Source organism: Brachypodium distachyon, chromosome 3 (genome assembly GCF_000005505.3).
Source record: "Brachypodium distachyon strain Bd21 chromosome 3, Brachypodium_distachyon_v3.0, whole genome shotgun sequence".
In the NCBI taxonomy this organism is placed as follows: domain Eukaryota; kingdom Viridiplantae; phylum Streptophyta; class Magnoliopsida; order Poales; family Poaceae; genus Brachypodium; species Brachypodium distachyon.
The window spans coordinates 47,583,111-47,603,053 of NC_016133.3; the positions used below are offsets into that span (position 1 = coordinate 47,583,111).

At 44.2% G+C, this 19,943-nt stretch overlaps 1 protein-coding gene across 1 annotated transcript; it reads left to right on the forward strand.

Annotated features, from left to right (window-relative positions):
- The first annotated feature begins 14,998 nt into the window (after positions 1–14,998).
- On the forward strand, positions 14,999–19,568 carry LOC100842575 (immune-associated nucleotide-binding protein 9). Its single transcript, XM_003575100.4, has 6 exons — positions 14,999–15,206; positions 16,820–17,073; positions 17,576–17,844; positions 17,958–18,122; positions 18,210–18,332; positions 19,048–19,568. The coding sequence occupies exons 2-6, from the start codon at positions 16,851–16,853 to the stop codon at positions 19,258–19,260; spliced, it is 993 nt and encodes a 330-aa protein (XP_003575148.1). The 5' UTR covers positions 14,999–15,206; positions 16,820–16,850; the 3' UTR covers positions 19,261–19,568.
- Positions 19,569–19,943: the final 375 nt, after the last annotated feature.

Consider the following 19,943-nt stretch of genomic DNA (forward strand, 5'->3'; position numbering starts at 1 on the left):
TGGATACCCTAGCCGCCGGAAGAAAAAAAACATCGCGCTGGAGGCTTGAACAGGCAGTCACCAACGTCGGCGGTGCAGTGACTAGCCTTGGGCGGAGGCGATACGGGCATGGGGAACGTGAGTGCCAAGGTTGCTTGATAGCTTCTTCCTTCTCCTTGTTTATCAAACGAGTTGCTTCTTCTGTTGAGGGTTTTTGTGATTAGCTGAGTATTGGTTGTAACTTACTTCTGATAAATTCTAGCAATCAACAATTTCAAACTGTTTTCCCCCACCCCATGACTCCCCGTGCTGCTCCCAGGCGGCACCGGGAGAAACCCTAGCGCCGCCCCAGTTTTTCCCCGTGCTACCTTCTGCTGCTGGCCTCGGAGCCGCGGTGGCAGCGGGCCTCCACTGCCAAAAAGGACGGGGGGGGGGGGGGGCTCCTCTCTGCGTGTGGCGCTGGCACCCATTGGCCTCGACTGGGACGAAGATGGTGGGCTCACCGGCGCGGGGAAGCCGGGGCGGCGGCCTCGGGGCGAGATTGCGGGATTTGCTTGAGCCCTCGGCGAGGAGTCGTGCGGGTGCAGCGCCGTGGCCGGGCGTCCGTCAGTCTTGAGCCTGGCGCTCAGATCTGACGGTGGTGGCGCCTCGGTGAGCTGCTGCGGCATGGTGCAGGGAGTTCGAGGTGTTGTGTCGCCACGGGGACTCCAGCCCCGGTGGAGCCCCGGCTGCTGATCTACGGTGGTGGCGGTGTGTCGTAGGTCTGGGATGGCGGCGCGGCGACATCACGACGGTGGACCCGGCGGTCGTCCCTGGCGCCGGGCCTAGCTTGCATCGCGGTTGGGGTGTTGCGGTGGTTGCTGGGCATGGTGGTGAGGTGGTGGTGATGACAATTGCAATTTTTGCGTGGCGTGCTTGGTCTTGTGCCTTGGTCGGCTGCAGCCTTCTTGGCTGTTAATTTTGGTGGATGGGGTGTGCTTCTAGGCGAAAGCCTTGCTTCGATGTGCTCGGAGCTAACGGCGGCGGCGCTCTTTGGCGTCGTTTCCCTCCTTGGAGGCGTCGTTGTAGATTTTTCCCGCTCTCCGAAAGCGGGTGCTTGGCTTTCCGGGTGAAAACCCAAGCTTTGGTTTGTCCGGAGCGGGCGATGGCGGCGGACACGTCGCTTCCTCCTTGGAGGCATCGTCTTGGAGGCCAAGACCGTCGACGGGTACAAGCTTTAGGCTTCTATGTGTTTTTGCTTTGTCATCGTGGGCGGCGGACGCCGGGGCAGCGGCCTCGGGTTTGGTTACAGTGTACGTCGGGGCGGCGGCTCCGGAAAGCGTTGCTTCTACAGCTCTATGGTGTGGGGCTGCGGTTTGCCACGGCTAGGGTGTGGATCTTGTGCTGTTGGGGCAGCAAAATTGTTGGCCCGGTCAACGCGATCTCTTTGGGGATCGGTTGTCTTGGATGTCGGGGTGGCGGCCTCGGGTTTGGTGCGGCGGCTGAGGTCTACGAGCGGTTGCCTTGCGCGGCTAGGGCTACGAAGAGCCCGTCTCGTGCGGCGTTGCAGCTCCTATGTGAGCGGCGGATGTCAGGGCGGCGGCCCTGGAAGGTGGTGCAGGTGGTTTGTGTAGGGCGCATTTGGGTGGTTGGACACCGGGGCAGCGGCCCCGGATATGTGTTTTGTTGCGCGAGCATTACTGTTCTTGTGTTGTGTGGGCGACGAAACAGTATTATGTTGTGGGTGTGTCGGGTTCCGGACCTAGTTGAGCTAGGCAGGGCGAGCTTTTCTTGTATGGTTTTCGGCCTAGTTTTCCTCATAAACCGGGCCATTCTATTCTTCTTAAATGAATTGCGGGAGCTCCCCACCCTGTGACGAGGTTCGTCAAAAAAAAATTGTAGCAAAATTTTCATTAAATTCCTACCCGTAGCATCATTCATCAGATAGGTTAGTGCTGAAATCTTAAAACTTATGTTCAGAATGTCATTTAAAGAAAAATTGGAGGGAGTACAGCATATAGCTTCAGGTATAATCCTGTGGCGGTGCTGGTGATGGATGAATTTAGTGTACTTGTTGAAATTTTCTATTGTCAACCAAGCTTATGTGAACAATTTAAGTGAGAAAGCTTGGGTCTGAACTATTTGCCTGACAGTGTCCACTGTTAATGAGTCAACATCCATGCCTTGTCAACCATACATAACCAATAATATCCATTCCCACACGATGAATAGCTAGCCACTTTTTTCTTCAAAATCCCTTGGTTCATTATACCTATAATTAAGTACTCCCTCTGTCCCTAATTTATTGGCGCCGGCCTTTTTGCAAAGAAATTTCTGTAAATTTTCGAAATAAACCTACAGTCCACATCTTCAATTAAACGTGGACTGCGCGTTAATTTCAAAAATTTACAGGTTTTTTTTGTAGAAGTTCCAATAGAACGTGGGCTGCAGGTTTATTTCGGAAATTTACAGGGATCTCTTTGCAAAAAAGCCAGCGCCAATTAATTTGGGACGGAGAGAGTACTATCAAATCAATGGAAGTACGGTCGAAGGTTGTCAAGAGTGTTCACTAGTGCCCTGTTACTGGGAATTTTCTTGAGCACGACTGTAGGGACATCACATCTAGAACATGTCTTTCAAATCTTATTTCTCTTTAAGTAGTTGCTTTTTATTGCCGTTTTCCTCACCGAGCCACTTAAATAGAACGTTATTAGCTTGTGCGTGCAATGTACGATCCACGCACATTGCATCTGATGAAATTCATGAGCACAAAAATATATTATAATTAGTTGCAGAAATATTACAATTCAACCATAATTTAAATCGGTACTTAAAAGACAATTAGTCAACAATATTATCCAATAATTTGTTCTATGATGAAGGTCTACCTATTTATGCGATCAATAATGCCTCGTTCCATGGGAGGGATATTGTTTGTAGCTTCATTCTGTTCGTACTTCAATGAAGCTCACCTTAGGCCAGTTAAAACCAATTCCCGAGCCACATAGTTAATATTCTAACTGTAATGTAAATGTCTTCTTTCAGAAATCTTCAAAATCACAAATAGTGATAAATATTATAAAAACCATTGGGAAATACGTTTAGCTCTGAATAGCAAAGCGAAGAAGGCCTGTTGCGAACAAATTGAGACATCACATGCTTTGTTATAGAGTGGGGGCAATTATAGCTATATGTCTTATCAGTTGTGAAAAAACAGTGACTCGTATATATCCAAGATCTACATCATTTCTCATTCATGCTTATATAGTTCATCAAATGAAAAACAAATATTGAAGTAGTTATAGATAAATCATCATAGATGCAAAGAAACAATCGAAGAAGGCACATGTCTCACCCTCTAAGACATCTTTATACACAATGTTCTTGGTGCTTTTCCCGAATTTGTTAACCTCCTTGTTCGGCTTGGCCAAAACCTGTGTTGTATTTCTCTACACGCTGCATGACAATGCAACATATAGTTGGCCATGTGACAACTTGGGCTTGGAAAGTCAAATATCGACGTTTGGGATGGTTTGACCCTGTGCCTTGTTAATGGTCATCGCAAAATTCAAGAGGATGGCGAACGTGTCCTCTTGAGCTTGAAGGGAAGTGAGATGCCCTCCGAGGGCAACATAGAGAACGTAGGAATAGACACCCTCTTTCCATCATGCTGACACCAACAATCTCCACATCAATTGCATTATCTTGGAAGGCTCTGATCATAAGCCTTGTTCCATTGCATAGGGCATTATGAGGTCGAGGTTTCGGAGTAGAATGACCGAGCATTTGACCTTTGCTCTCATGATATGTGGGGGCAAGCCATTTGTTGTGACCGAGTTCAGAAAGTCAATTGTGTAATTATTCTGCAAGTCATCCTCGATAGAGTCGAAGTTATGGTATACCTTTTCATCGCCTAGAATCCTGGAGATCATCTTCGCATTCAGCTCATCGACATGCTTGTTCTTGGTCGAAAGAATTGCACGTCCAGTCTGTTGGGAATATGCCCTAGAGGCAATCATGTATGATGTAATTCCCAATGTATTCATAAATATTATTAAGTTGTCCTTGTTTGAACATCTGATATGTATCATTGAATATGTGATTTGATTGTGGAACTATGTATTCATGTTGTTCATACTAAATTGTCCTTAGTCATTGAGGTTGTGCTGGACACATAACCTAGACTAATGTGAAAGTTGGCTGATGACTCGGTTCCACTTGTCATGGGCATGGTGATGTCATTCCAGCTTACACGGACTCGGCTAAAGAGTTTAGCGAGTCGGACTGACCCATATTGAGATGCAACTAGTAGGTCGTCATTTGCATGTCTCAATCAATGTAATCCTTAGACCTGAGGTTATCGCACAATCCGAGTTGTGAATCACCAACTTAGGTTCTGTCAAACGTTGTTCCGTAACAGGGCAGTTATAAAGGCAGAGTTCGGGTTGACTGAGAATCAAGCTGTGTGATGTGGATAACCAAGATGGGATTTTGTCCCTCCGACTGGAGAGATATTCTCTGGGCCCTCTCGAGTGATATGATTCGGGAAGCATGGCCATGCGCGACTTGGTTAACTGTTAACCGGGTCGATCGACTAAGAGTTAGTCGGATGAATCGTATATCACGGATCGAGAAGAGAGTTGAACTATTAAAGGGATGACGATTAATCGCCTATAGTTCGACAAGGTATATCGTGAGGCAAAAGGGACTAAGACGTATGTCACATTGGAAGGTACGTTGTCATGACTCGATGGTACTTGGGAGTCGGCACGTTCTGCTAGGAGCCGCTACCGATTGATCGATTGTGAGTCGGACTCCAATCATGTCCAAGTCGCCATGAGCCTGCGGGGTCACACACTTAAGAGCGGGAGCAAATATTTGGTCGGGTTGGACCCGAACTGGAATTGGGCTGACAATGCGAGTTGGACTCGCAGGGTGGATGGGCCACAAGGCTTGGAGCCCACTTCCACTCGATATATAAGCAGGGGCGTGGGATGCCTAAGGGGCACGGTTTTTCCACTCTCATGCGTTGAGAACCCTAGCCCGATTCAGTTCAACCGTCGCACCGGACCTAGCAGTCCGCCGCCGGAGCTCCTCCTCGCACGTGTGGATACCGGCAGAGGTGCTGTACGTTCAGCACTTCGACGATCGCGGGATTGGATCGGCTGGATCGGATCGAGGGACTGCACTGCATCAAGGCGCCGCATCGATAATCCGCAACTGCGCGTCTAGTGGTAATCCTCGTGGCCTTCTACCTCGGCTAGATCTTGGGAGTTCGCGTAGGAAAAGTTTTTGTTTATCTCTACGCGCCCCTTCACAGTTATGTTTTCTTGACCTAGTATCGGCGTGTAGTGGTGGGAAGACACCAATCTAGGTAATTTGGTGAGATTATTAATTGCTTCATCCTTGGTGAACCAATCATAATTTCGTCATGAAGACGCACACACTTGCCATTAGTTGTTTCTTCTGTCCCATTGCCTATCCTTAGCAGGTTTTTGGAGAACCAATGGCCATCAAGTGCCCGCATATTGCACTTGAGGCGTATCTTGCGGATCTTTTCCCACATATATGATCTCAACAGTGTAGGATATGTGATATGTGATCTTGTCCCACATGCCAGAAAGGGAAGTACCTGCCTGAAATCCCCAAAAGACGACAACCCCCCCCCCCCCCCCCAAAAGGACAGTCCATAGTATCCTATAGCGATCTATCAAGAGTATCAAGTGCTTGACGCTTTGTCATTGAACATTCGTCACAAATTATCAAGACACCCGTTTAAGCAAATCCCTTGTACCACTCTTCTTTGTGAAACCACACATGCTGTGGTCAGTGAGCTTGATTAGGATTTTGAACCTATAGTCTGGAGTCCGCTCTCCAAGCAATATCGACGGTGCTATACCCAATGTAGCAGTTGCAATAGCTATTAGGTCCATTGAATGCACCTTTGCAAGCAATGCCTTGTACATGTACGTTTTCCCAATGCCTCCTCGACAATCAACAAAGTACCTGGATTTTTTTGGTTTGTCACATGATTTATGATGTCATCGAACCCATCATGCTATTGTTCAAACAACTAAAAGATTTAGATGTTCTTGGTAAACGCTGATTTGCTCTCTGTTACCTCTCTAAATTCAACGTCAGAAGAGTCCATAACTTTTGGTATTCTTAGATTGAGTGTGACGACAATCCTCAGACATCGATGCTAGGTGTTGTCACACAAGTGGCGGATTTCTATTGCCACGTGGGATACCAATATAATCGGAAATAATCGCCTAAGTGCACAAGACATTTGAAATGTCGTTGCCGCTGTTATGCGATCATCTAGGACCTATTGTGCTCGGTGAGGCCTAATTGCTCTCACGTCTCTCTGAAGGAACTGCATGGCTTGCCATTTACTGTTTTTAAATCATCAAATGAACTGGCACCTCAGGCATGACTTAGGAGCATCAACAACTAGTACCGCAGACACACATCTTTCAATGTTTGACCTCTTATTTCTTGTTAGCTGCCACTTATTTCGGGCAATCCACCTATAATGTTTCGGAAACGCTCTATAAAACTATTTTCGTGGCTCTGATTACTTTTGGTTCATCTCAAAGTACTTGGTAAATATGGATTTGGAATAAGATAGCTGATTCACGTCATCTTCCAGATTTTCACAAGCTTTAAATGCGATGGTGTGCATGTTTGGCAAATGAAGCTGGAGATGTAGAACAGACGGACTAACGCCAAACATTTGAAAACCGAAAGCTCTATCAATAGCCTCTGGAGGAGATACATAGCATGTACCCCTATATTCACGAATTTCATTGATGATTCCCCCGTCATTGATGACATCGTTCTCAAATGCAAACGATGTTCAGTGATGTCCTTTGTAGATGTAATTGAACAAGTTCTTGACTGCCTTGATGCTCGAGCAAACTTCAACGGGAGCACTCATCTATTGTCGAATCTGCTCCTTTGATCCTAACTCCCCACACACCGTCCCTTCTTCTATAAATGGATATGAGTCCTTTTCCTTCCGCGTAGTGGGCAAAACTGTTGTGGATAATGAAAACAACACAACCATCAATCATGCAAGGACAACTTTTGTTCAACTGACCACATGATCCATGCAACATGTGTTTGACGACCTGACCATGTAGATATCACCCAATCATAGTCATCTGGGGTCTTTAACTTACTACGTAGTTTCATGAGCACGTAGCTAGTTAAAGACCACATATGACTATGATACAGTGATATATGTAGAGATACCTTACAAAAGATAAGTACCCTGTTCTACATGATCAGGTTGTCAAACACATGCTGCACGAACCTTGTTATCACTTGATGAAAAGTTGTAATTGCATGATTGATGGACAATGTCATTTTCATTATCCCCGACAGTTTGGCCCCGCTGCTGGAACTCATATCCCATCTATAGGAGGGATGATTGGCGGGGAGTTGGATTAGAGCAACAGACTTACGATACAATAGGCACATTAATGTGGAAGCTTACTAGAGGATAAAAGCAGTCAAGTACTGGCTCAGGTACATTTACAAAAGCAATTGTCAAATCCTTGCATTTTAGCAGGACTTCATCAATGAGTGGGGAATCATCAATAAATTCGTCAGTAATAGGGATGCACGGTATGTATCTCATCTAGAGGCTATAGAATATTAGGTTTTCACATATTTGGTGTTGGTCATTCAGTTTTGCAGCTCCACCTTCATCTGCCAATCATGCATAGCTTCACATTTGGAGCTTGTGAAAATATGGGAGATGTTGCCGCTCGTCCATCTTCTTCCAAATCCATGCTTACTGAGTACTCTGAGATGTACCAAATGTATTCGAAGGCACAAAAATGGCTATATAAGTTTCCGAAACACTAGGTGGACTGGTGGAAATAAGAAGTGATAGAAGACAAGAAAAAAGAGGTCACGAATTGGGAGACTCGTGTATGCGCAACCTGCGGAAGAAGAGAGGTACTATTTGCAGGTGCTCTTAACTAATGTTCAAGATGCAACTTTATTTGATGATTTAAAACGGTAGATGGCAATCCATGCATTTCCTGCGAAGATGCGTGTGAGCAAATAGGCCTCATTGAGCACGGTAGTTCCCTTGATGGTTGTATGACGGAGGTAGCCACATTTCAGATGCCTTGTTTGCAACAATATTGGTATTCTCCGAGGCAACACAAATCTTCACTTGTGGGAGAAACATCAAGCATTGTTGCCTGAGGATTACCATCGTACTCAATCCAACGAGGTAGCACTTGAGCAGATTGTTCTAACCGACGTCCGGGATTTGGTGCAATCCATGGGCAAGGATATGTATGGACTTTCGGATCTGGTTGAGACAAATGGCTCTTCTAACGTTGTGTTTAGAGAGGTTACAAATTACATGCAAGTCAACCGTGGACCAAGAACATCTAGATCTTTTTAGTTGTTTGAATAGTGTGCAATTTGCTAGATTTAATGACATCAAATATCATGTGACGAACCATAAAAGCCAAATATTCTTTGTTGATGGTCCATGTTCAAAATCCTAATCAAGGTCACGACTACAACATGCGTGGTTTCACAAAGAAGAGTGGTACGAGGGATTTGCTTAAACGAGCATTCTTGATAATTTGGGATGAAGTCGCCATGACAAACCGTCAAGTAGGTCAGACGCTTGATAGATCCTGATCACTGCAGGGAGAGGGGGGGGGGGGTCACGCAGGATATGCTTCACGCGCAATATTGCGGGTGCAGCTAGCCCCTGGTTCTCCGAATACCTCCTAAGGATAGGCAATGGAACATAAGAAACAATTGGCAGCAACTATGTGCGTCTCCTTGACGACATTGTGATTGGTTATACCAAGGATGAAGAAACAATTAACAGGTTCATCAAACATTGTCTTCCCATCGCTGCACGCAAATGCTAGGTCGAGAGTGTACATGAGGTGCATGCGCAATTCTTTCGACCAAGAACGAACATGTGGAGGAGCTGAATGTGTAGATAATCTCCAGGTTTCCAGGTGAAGAATAGATATACCATAGCTTTAACCCTATCGATGATGACTTGCATAATAATTACATGATCGACTTTCTGAACTCGATTACACCAAAAGGCTTGCCCCTCGCATGTCTTGAGAGTAAAGGTCAATCCTAGTTATTCTGCTCTGGAATCTCAACCCTCATAATAACCCATGCAATGACAACAAGACTTATGATCAGAGCATTCCATGATAATTCGGTAGATGTGGAGATTGTTGGCGGCCAGCATGCTGGAAAGATGTTCATACCTAGGATCCAACCTCAGAAGACATCTCACTTAAATTCAAGCTTAGGAAAAACAATTCCCCATCTTCCTAAGTTTTGCGATGACCATTAACAAGGTAGTTACATGGTTAGTTCATCCAAAACGTCCGTATTTACCTTCCCGAGCATGTATTCTCACATGGCCAACTATATGTTGGATGCTGCATTGTTAAGGGTGTGTCGAGAAAGACGACACATATTTCGGCTTTCGGCCAAGCCGAACAAGGAGGTTGTTAAATTGAGGAAAAGCACCAAGAACATTGCCTATAGGGATGTTTTAGAGGATGAGGCAGGTGCGGTCTTCCATTGTTTTTTTTGCATCTATGTTATTGTATCTATAACTACTTTTGGTGCTACCAATATTTGTTTTTCATTTGCAGGTTTTGTCAGACTGAACTATATAAGCATGAAGAGGAATGATGTCAAATGAGTCATTTTTTTTCTATAGCAGCTCACTAGATCTATAGCTCTAATTGCCCCACTTTGTAATAAAGCATGAGATGTCTCAATTTTGTTTGCCATTGGCCTTCTTTGCTTTGCTATTCAGAGCTGACTGTATTCCGCGATGGTTCTTATAATATTAAAATTTAAAATTTATTTCATTGTTGTTCTTTTTTTCTGTACCCACAACAATATAACTAAGCTTCCTTAGTTTGCTGTCAGACAGTGGTTTATTATTATCTTACCAGTCCAATACAGTGAGCTCCGTCTTACTCTTTACTGCTTATCGTTTTTCCCTACCATTGAATACATTATTTGCAGGGGGGGGGGGGGGGGGGGTGGAAAGAAGACAATTACACTACATTCAGATACTATGTGACTCAGGAAATTAGTATTAACTGGCCTAAAGTGAACTTCACTGCCCGGTATGAGTGTTCTTCACTGCTCTGTTTTATATTCTGATTAGTGACTCGTCTACTTATTGTTTGTGTCGAGAGAAACCGAGAAAGCCCTGGAGCGATTACGATGCATTTGCTCAAAAGAATCAAGCTGTGATGGGAAGGATTTATGGAGCTCTTCTTGACATGCCTTCATCGGACACCTAAGAAGACCAGGAGGAAGTGGAGGATATGCACAACGATTCTGCCAGGCCCAACTCGCAACCACGTCTTGTCCTAGTGTATTAGCACCGTTAAAATTCAAGAACGAAGTCTGTACATGTACATACCCAAGAAAGATCCCAGGAAACAAAGGAAAGAGGGGAAAAGATTGACAATATATCCTGACTTAGTAGGATAGTTTGAATCCACTTGTTTCTGTACATATCAGAAGACTCCCATGTACTGGAGGATATACCCTTAGATGCTGAAAATTGCCAGCTTCTCTAGCTTTCCCATGTACTGGATACATCACCAAAAAATTACTTGCGAATGGAAGGATTAAAAAAATAGCTGAATCTTTAAATCTGCATTATGTTCCCGACTGAGAATTGCATGGATTATTGATAAGTTTTTTGAGTAAGAAAATTTATGCACATCTGATTATACACATACTTTTGTAGTAGTATGTGGAAGAGAGAGTGTGTCTGCAGTCTGCACCTGATGGTCATCTGCAAAAGTTCTGTACTTTCTGGGTTAATTTGCTAGATGGGAAGACTCCTCGATGGCAATAATATGATTGGTTTTGTGGTGGAAATTTATCTTTTATTTATCTTCTGGAGTAGCTGACTTGTAAATGTAGGCAATTGAATCATATAAAAATCATTTGTTTTGTTTAAGATGATTAGCTGTTGTTATAACCATTGGCGCATGTAAAAATCAATCAATTTTTTTCAGAAGTTCGGCCTCTGCTAGTAATGTATATGCATTGTGCCCTATATTGCATCATTTGGGGGTTTAGCCGTGTTACTCCAATATATCAAGCTAAAATTTATGACCTATTTGTCAACGTATGTTTGTGTGGTAGAAGGAGAGAGAGGCCATGTTTAACTTATTAACTTCGACGCACAAGACTGAAATTGGGGCAAATTTATGTTGCTGGTGCATGCTAAAAGCAACTGTCAGATATATATACTGCTGCTTGTTCCATTGATTAGACTCCATGGGTTGCAAATAGATTGATCAGTTGGTTTCAAACCACAATATAGTGATTTGGGTTGCTATGAGGAATGAGCTAACTTTGTATTGGATTGGTTTGGGTGAGGCATGGGTTTCTCCCCGTTCCCAGGCCTAGGCGTTTCTGTCTATCTCTGCATCCTCTTTGCTGTTTTCTTGGAAAGGCGTAGGGAGGATGCTCGGGAGGCGACACTACTGAGGAAGGAATGATGCCCAGCAAATCTTCTCTCCTGAACTCGCTCTCGTGAACACATCACCGGCTGGGGTGACGGATCGGGTCCATAAGGAAATCGAGTGGAGTGGGACAGGGTGTTGCAAGAGGGTTTGATGCAGGTGCAGTGTATTCATATTCTTGTGGCATCATTTTAGTTTGTTTCTTGCAATTCGCGTAAAAACAAATAAGACCTTATTGTTGTGTCTTGCATAGGGTCTCTTCTTTATGTTCTTTGTTCAAAAACCAAACAAGTGTGCGAACTGAGCGTACCTCAGGTGGTTGGTTTTTTGTGGTGGAACCAGCCCATCCAAGTTCAAGTCACAGACTTAGTATGGGTGCTCACATTTTTTGGATTTATTCTAGGCTTTCACCTGCGTTGTGCTTTCAGTGGGAGTGACGTATCCGTCAATTACGAGCCGTCTGTGGCGACTTCGTCAATCTCAAGATGATCGACCGGTGGCTCAGTCTCATAGGGGTAGGGTGTGCGTGCGTGCGTTCATAGGGGGTAAGTGTACTTGCATCTGTGTGAGTGCTTGCGTCTGTACTGTGTTTCCTGAAAGAAAAAAAAAGCCAAATAGTAATCTCGAGTGATTAACTGATTTTGTTGGTGTTATGGTCATACTTTTATGTTGCTACGTTGCAATAGTATAATTTATTAAACAAATTTTCGAACCGGAGTCCGAAAGACACAATCCATTGATTAAGAAGAAGAGAGTTGCCCAGTTAATTACGGAAAACTGAGCAAAAACCGTTCCAAACGTCCATCGTGTAAACCGCACATAGGACACACGAGCCGACCTGGCCACCCACGCTCACTCCACGCACGCCGCTAAAGAAAGTTGCCGCCGAGTTCATAAGCATAAGTCATCGTCATCACACAAATACTCCTCCTGAGATGGCGACTCCAACTTCCCCACCAATGACCAAGAATGGGGTCCCAGTCCCAGAAGCCACGCAAGCTCGCGTCGACACATGCCAAACAGTCAGCCACCCTTGCAAGCGACCAAGAGGCACCGATTCTGATGATGAGCGTTAAAAGGGCGATATGCGAGGCTTGCGCCGAACAAGACCCCCCCAAGGCCAGACCACACATCGCCAAGTCATCGTCATCACGCGAACACTCTACTGAGCTGGCGACTCCGACTTCCCAGCGACAAAGCAAACCCAACCCGCAAGAGCCAGCGAACACGTCGGAAGTACCGACTACCAAGACCATCGCCGCAGCCCGAACTCTGCTCAACACCGTCGTCAATGCCACAAAAGACACCCACGAACTCCGGCCGCCCATCGCGACCCCATGCCTCCCATCCACCGATCCCACCAATCGGCGTCGACTCCAAGAACAATGCCTCCAACAAGGGGAACAACACCGAGTGCCGCCATCGTTTGGTCCAAAAGAACCTAGGGTTTCCCCCGAAGCTCACCTTGGGAATGGATGGAGGAGACAGCACCACAACAACGCCCCAACGAAGGTGATGGCGCCTGCGGGCGTCACCGCTGTCGGCCCCGGTCAGCGACCGGAAGCATGGCTTTCGCCCGGCACTGTCCCGCCACCCACCACCCAAAACCAACTGGGCCGCCTGCACTACCACTGGCAACAACCTCCCCCAATCCGCCCGCAATGCGCCGCCGCTCGCCTAGGCCAGATCAGGCCCGAGCAAAGCAGCGGCAGGCCGGCAACCACAGCAGCAGCGCTACCGGAGACCAGCCGCCCTCCCAGTCGCAGACCACGTGGACTAGGCCCAGATCTTGACCGAAAGGAGCCAGATCCAAGCCGCCGCCACTGCCTTGAGCACCCTGCCACCGAACGCAGCCGCCGAAACTTCTCGCCGCCGCTAACCCAAGCAGCCAGCCGCCGCACGCCCGCGCGGTCTTCCTCGCGCCCCCAGTCGGGGCCGCCGCCCGCCTGGGTCAAGCCCGTAACCGCGACCTCGCCGGCTGCCACCAGCCCACTCCCGCACGCACCCACGCAGGGCCCGCACCGCGCCTGCCGGCGCCTCGCCGGCCATCCCAGCCTGCCAGCGCCTCCCCGGCCACCGCGCCAGCCACCCCAAGCAGATCTGGGCAAGAGCCCCCAAATCCACGTGGAGCAAGCCGCCGCCTCGCCTTGGAACCGCCGGCCCGACGATGCCCAAGCCGTGCGCCAACGCTCGGAGAAACGGCTACCGCCGCAGGGAAAAATCCCCGCCGCCGCCGTCCGCCGTTGGGGCTTTGCCCGCCGGCATCCTCCGGCGGCGGCGAGGGGAGGAGAGGGCATGGGAGAGGGTGGTGGTGGCGCTAGGGTTTGAGCCGCCCGAGCCGCCCTTGTTTGAGAGCGACGCGGGGGCATGTTGGGGCCTCACCTGCCACCCGCCATGTCCTTGTCCGTAACAGCACGCGGCACACGTCGTGCACCAGCACTATGACGGTGAGCAAAGAGGTGTCCGAATGGGTGTTTGTGGAGTTTCTTCCTCCAGGAGGTGAGATGAGGATGTTGAGATGGGCAGAAAGATTGCCACCTGTTGTCGTCAAGAGACAATTTCCTCAAAAAAAGTGACAATACCAGAATTAAGAGATGTCAATGGGCTAAGTTGTTCATTAGTTAGGTGTCTACGTCGCTCTTATGAACGAAGGCCACCGTATACTTACTGAAATGATATGTCAATGCTTTGTACGGAGTAAATGGTTTGGTTGCCTCCTGGAGCGTGACTTACTCATATGCCAGGAAGAGCGACAATGATCGAGTTCAGCAAGTTGTTACTTTTATTTCAGAAAGCGGCAGTCCAGAAAGGTGGTGTCGTTTGCTTCAGATAGACCCCTGCTGGAGTATAAGACCCCTTCGTATAAATTCAAAAATTTAAATTGTATACGTTTAATGACTTGCTCCTAGAGTATAAGACAAGACGCCTTCGTATTTCAACATTAAACTTTTACAATCAATTAAAGAATTAAATATGAGTAGTCGTTCATAAAATAAAACACATGTTTTGGCTAAGGATTAACACATAAAATACAAGGTTTATACTCCTTTCATTTCACAAAGAATGGCGCCCACGTTTTTCGAGATCGAACTTTGACCAATGATTACACAAATATGTGTAGGTTATATGTTACAAATTTTATATTCTTGAAAAGGTTTTTGAAATACGAATCCAATGACATAGTTTTTGTAGCACAAAACCTTCAAATCATTGTCTAATTGTTGGTCAAAGTAAAATCTTGAAACGCGTGCGTGCCATTCTTTATGAAAAGGAGGGAATATAACATAGGGAATCATGATGGCCAAAAATTTAATGTAATATAAATCACGCATTAACAATTTAATGTTTATAAAAATTTGTCTTAAGGAAACCTTGTATAAATCCAATTGTTTCCAACCGACTATCTCAATTGATCCTCCCGCAAATCCGACGGCTCAGCAAGCTGCACGGACGCGCACGGCCCCCCGTATAAACCCGAGTACAATCTACTCCGTTCCGTATCCGCGAAAGAAAAATAGAGTACGGCGGGGCGGCACGCGTTCCGTCGCAACCCCTCTTATTAACTCCCCCACACATACGTCGGCAGATATAGACCCAACGGCGACTCGCGGATTTTATTCTTCTACTTCTTCTCTTCCCAAACCCCAACCCTCTCCACAGGTTCTTCGTGAGCAAGCAATCGTTTCGTCTTCCTCAATCTTCCCCCCTCCAGCCTAGGCCCGTCTCGTCCTTGTGAGTTCATCTCGTCCGATCTGCAAGTTAATTTCCGTGCAATTTTGTTAATCTTCTTGGTGAATACTGCATATGTGATATAGGTTTTAGTTTCGTTTTGTTAATTCGATTCCGCTGATGGGGGGTAAGCTCTTTTCTTGCTTCGTGAGCTGGTAGATTGGGTTATGGGTGAAGCAGTATTTAGCCATCTGGACTGTATATTGGTTCCTTCTGGACCGTACATAATCTGATGTGCTTAGGGGTTACTGAATTAGGGGTATGGGACTATGAGCTCTGCGTTCCGTATGCACCGTTCCTGACCGATTGTCCTTGCACTTGTAGCATGTGATTGACTTTTTTGCAACCTGTAGGATAATCTGCCTTCTTGCGGTGTTTCTTCCTGATTAATCCGCCGTGCTAGAGGAAGAAGACTAGGAAAAATAAGAAATTGATAATTGTTTTTCTAGTAGATTCTGACACAATCTTATCTCGGAGTTTCGCATTGAGCACCAGGGTTTCTTTCTCCGTAATAACAAGTATTTGCAACTATCCGATACAGACAGTAAAGTTTTCCTTTCCGAAAAGTCTGGTTGTGTCTTAATCATGTGACTTCTGCAGCTTAGATGCTTCATGTTTAGAACCCCTGTGATACACCAGCTAGCCATCCAGTCTTCCCTGTTTCTATTCTCTTTGTTTTGAGAGTTAGTGTTGAGCAATGTTTGGAACTCTGCTACAACATATTTATTGAAGTTTTAACAGGTTGCTGTGCACGTTATTGGTCTTGTTACAGTTCTATTACAGTCATTGCTTGTCCGGATCTAATCTTGTACAGTTGTAACAAAAAAATTTCAGATTTGGATTTTGTCTGTACCTTTTCTTGCAACTCAGAACATGTTCTTCATCTTTATGTTTCTTTATAAATAATAAAATTCCCCAAGCAATCTAGTGCAGCCTTTAGGAATTACCCAAGAGATACTTTTTGGCTTTCTAAAGATTTCTTATTATGTTTTCCTTATGTACCGTGAACGGGGGTGTCATGGATAGACCTTTTGTATTTCACCATCTAATATGGTGATCTTACACACTAACTTATACTCCCTCCGTCCCATATTAAATGACTCAAATTTGTCCAAATATGGATGAATCTATGCCTAAAAAGTGTCTAGATACATGTAATAGAAAGTCACTTAATATGAGACGGAGGGAGTAATAAACAGTCCTTTGCATCTCTAAGATCTGATAAGTTGTTTCTTTTCTTCTTTCAAGCTTTCAGTGAAGTCATACTGAAGGATTTAAAGAAAAGGAAAAATAAAATTAATCTATTTTTTTCATATTGCTTTATTCGTTTTAGTTAACTTCTTTCTTTCACCACAATGCAAGTATTCTTAACAGTTCAAATCAACCTATGTTAGTGTGATGTATTTATAATGCTTGTTTTCTGAATTTGACTCTGTTGACAATGCTTGGTTCCTGAATTTGGTGATGAGAGGGACCCTTTTGTCATTTATGCAAAATAATTTTAATTTGGTGATGAGAGGGACCCTTTTTTTCATTTGTGTTACTGATAACTTCCCATTTAGGTTATATATAATTGATATTACACATACTTGCTGATATCCTGATTTTGTAAGCAGCCTTTGCCAGTTTCCACTATCAACTTCCGCAATGGGTGGAAGCAACTACGACGATGACTGGGTGTTGCCCAGTGCTGACATCACTGTAGTTCTTGTTGGGAAACTTGGCTATGGCAAGAGTGCAACTGGCAATAGTATCCTTGGACGGGAAGCATTTGTATCAGAATACTCCCATGCTAGTGTGACTAATACTTGTCAGATGGGAAGCACCATGCTGAAAGATGGCCGCACAATCAATGTAATTGATACACCAGGTAAGCGTGCATGTGTTGTTGTAATTGATATAGATATTCATATCTATTGATCTTGTGGATGTTCTGAATTTATGATACCTATACACTGCATATTGTGTATTGATCTCAATTTTTGAATGGTTATGTTAAGATGTTTGATATAGTATCTTTGGATATTGGATTTGGATATCATATTCTATTAAATAAATAATACTCCCTCCGATCCTAATTTCTTGTCATGGTTTTAGTACAAATTCTTCCCGTGGTTTTAGTACAAATTCTTGCCGTGGTTTTAGCAGGTTCATGCATTGTTTTTTAAATAAAAATAAAATTCTTTATGTATTTTTTGGGCATGATGCCATTGTGGAAACAAGGAAACGAGTAAAATTATTTTATTTGCGCAAAGATTGATCCACGTATGTATAATGATAAAAAAAATATACAGAGCCATCAGTTATTCATTATGTGACTGTTCATGTTCATTATTATTTGCTGATCGCCATTGCAATGCTGCCTTGGATAGGATTATTTGACATGAGCGTAACACCTGAAGATGCTGGCAAAGAAATTGTGAAGTGTATGAACATGGCTAAAGATGGGATACATGCAGTGTTGATGGTTTTTTCTGCTACATCTCGATTTTCTCGAGAAGATTCTAGTACAATTGAGACTATTAAGGTGTTTTTTGGAGAGAAAATTGTTGATCATTTGATCTTGGTTTTCACTTACGGAGATTTAGTTGGTGAAAATTTGTTGAAGAACATGCTCAGTAATGCCCCAGAATATCTGCAGGTATTTTTTTTCTCCACCTCCGAACTCCAAACGTGCATGGTTCTTTTATTTTGTCGGTTGCATTATATGATGTTATATGTGCAAATAGTTACATTTATATATTATGTTTACAGAAAGTTGTTGAGCTATGCAAAAACAGAGTTGTTCTTTTTGATAACAAGACCAAGGATCAAAGGATTCAAGCTAAGCAGCTCGAAATGTTGCTTGATGTGGTTGATTCTGTTAGTGCAAATAATGGAGGAAAACCATTTTCAGATCAAATGCTCACTCGCATCAAGGTATTAAGTTTTGTTATTGACATGGAGTTCCAGATTCTCATTCCTATCCTGTATTGTGTGGTTCTTATGGGTTATCTCATCTTGTAGGAGGTGCATGAGAGAGAAAAGGAGGTTCATGATGTCATGGGATATACAGAAGAGCAGATATCTGAACTAAAGAAGGAGATCCATAGAACCCGGGATGAACAACTTGCAAGCATTACCGCTATGGTAAGACATACAATTTTTTCTATAAATAATAATTCACATTTAATCATGTATTTTAATAAAAAAATAACCCTGTCCCAAAACTTATCCTTTGTTTACAATGGCATGTGTTTCTAATGATGCTATGCTCCTTCACATCTTTCTAATGATGTTGTATTAGCTGATATTGCTCCAGATATAGTAAGTGTGCCTGGAACATGTATGGAAATTACCTAGGTCAAGGTCTATTGATACATAACATTTCATTATTACTATTTTACACAAGTCGCAGGATATTCTTTGACATTTAAATACTACGGAGTATTTGTGAAAATAGTTGTGGGATTCTTTTGGTTGGAAAAAGTACCAGGACTTTTTATCTTCAGTTCTTCTTACAATCACCTCATGTATTGGATCTTCAGCATTTTCAGAGATTGTAAAACCTGTCGTGCTGGAATTACAATTACTTCTATTTCTATATGTTGGATCTTCAACTTATTAAGATCCCACCTCTATGTATTGGATCTTCAGCATTTTTAGAGATTGTGTAAAACCTGATGTGCTGGACTTACAATCACTTCTATATGTTTGATCTTCAACTTATTGAGATCCCACTTCTATGTATCGGGTCTTCAGCATTTTTAGAGATTGTAAAACCTGATGTGCGGAATTACAATCACTTCTATATGTTGCAATTTATGATTATTTAGAAATTGCATTTGACTTGACATTTTCATAGGTGGAGGATAAGCTGAACTGCACTGTGGAGAAGCTGCAAAACCAACTTATGGAAGAACAAAATGCAAGATTAGAAGCAGAGAGGGTGGCGTTAGAGGCCAGGGTGAGATCAGATGAGGAGATACGCAAGCTCAAGGAGAGCCTGAAGGAGGCCCAGCGGGAAAACGAGGAATTCCGGAGGCTGGCTCACAACAACAAGTGCACTATTCTGTAAGCAGTTTCCCATTCGGAAAGTTGTTGGTTGCGTGCTGATGCTTTTACGCATTGGTAACAGAGGACGCCAGTAATCTTAAGCCAGTCTTGTACTACGGAGTAATAGATATCTTAGTGTGTCGTCTCGTATCTTTTTTCTTTTAACTGATATCTTAGTTCGATGTGAATACCTGAGTCGTTTACCCGTTGAAGTTTATCACGTTTTTTCTGTGCAGTGTTTTGAGAGTGGTGCATGCATGAAACATCTCATGTACTGTTTGCGATAAGAAATACAGTATTGCAGAGAGTTTTCAAAACCCGTTTGTTTAATGCTATACTCCATTTGATAGGCGTGCCTTTCGGTACCGTTGATTGATGGTGTTCATTTTGAAGATTGAGGGCCCCTTCAATTCAAATTAATTTCATAGGAAGTTTGGAGGATTTGAATCCTTAGGATTTTTTTTTCCTATATGAGTTGTTTGATTTGTAGGATTGAACCTCATGGAAAATTTTCCTAAAGATTCCATTGCACTACATTTCATTGGAATTCTCCATTCACTCCAACCTCTTTAAAATTCCTTTGTCTTTTTTCTGTGTTAAATCAAACAAACATTGATCTAACCACAATCCTACAGGATTCAAATGGGCATGGCATTGCAATCCTGCGATTTTCCTGTTCCTGTGTTTTTCCTATCTCGCCAATCA

Coding starts and splice junctions, on each gene's coding strand:
- LOC100842575 (XM_003575100.4), top strand. CDS start 16,851: ATGGGTGGAAGCAACTACGACGATGACTGGGTGTTGCCCAGTGCTGAC. Junction 18,123..18,209: donor AAATGCTCACTCGCATCAAG/GTATTAAGTTTT, acceptor CTCATCTTGTAG/GAGGTGCATGAGAGAGAAAA. Junction 18,333..19,047: donor TTGCAAGCATTACCGCTATG/GTAAGACATACA, acceptor ACATTTTCATAG/GTGGAGGATAAGCTGAACTG.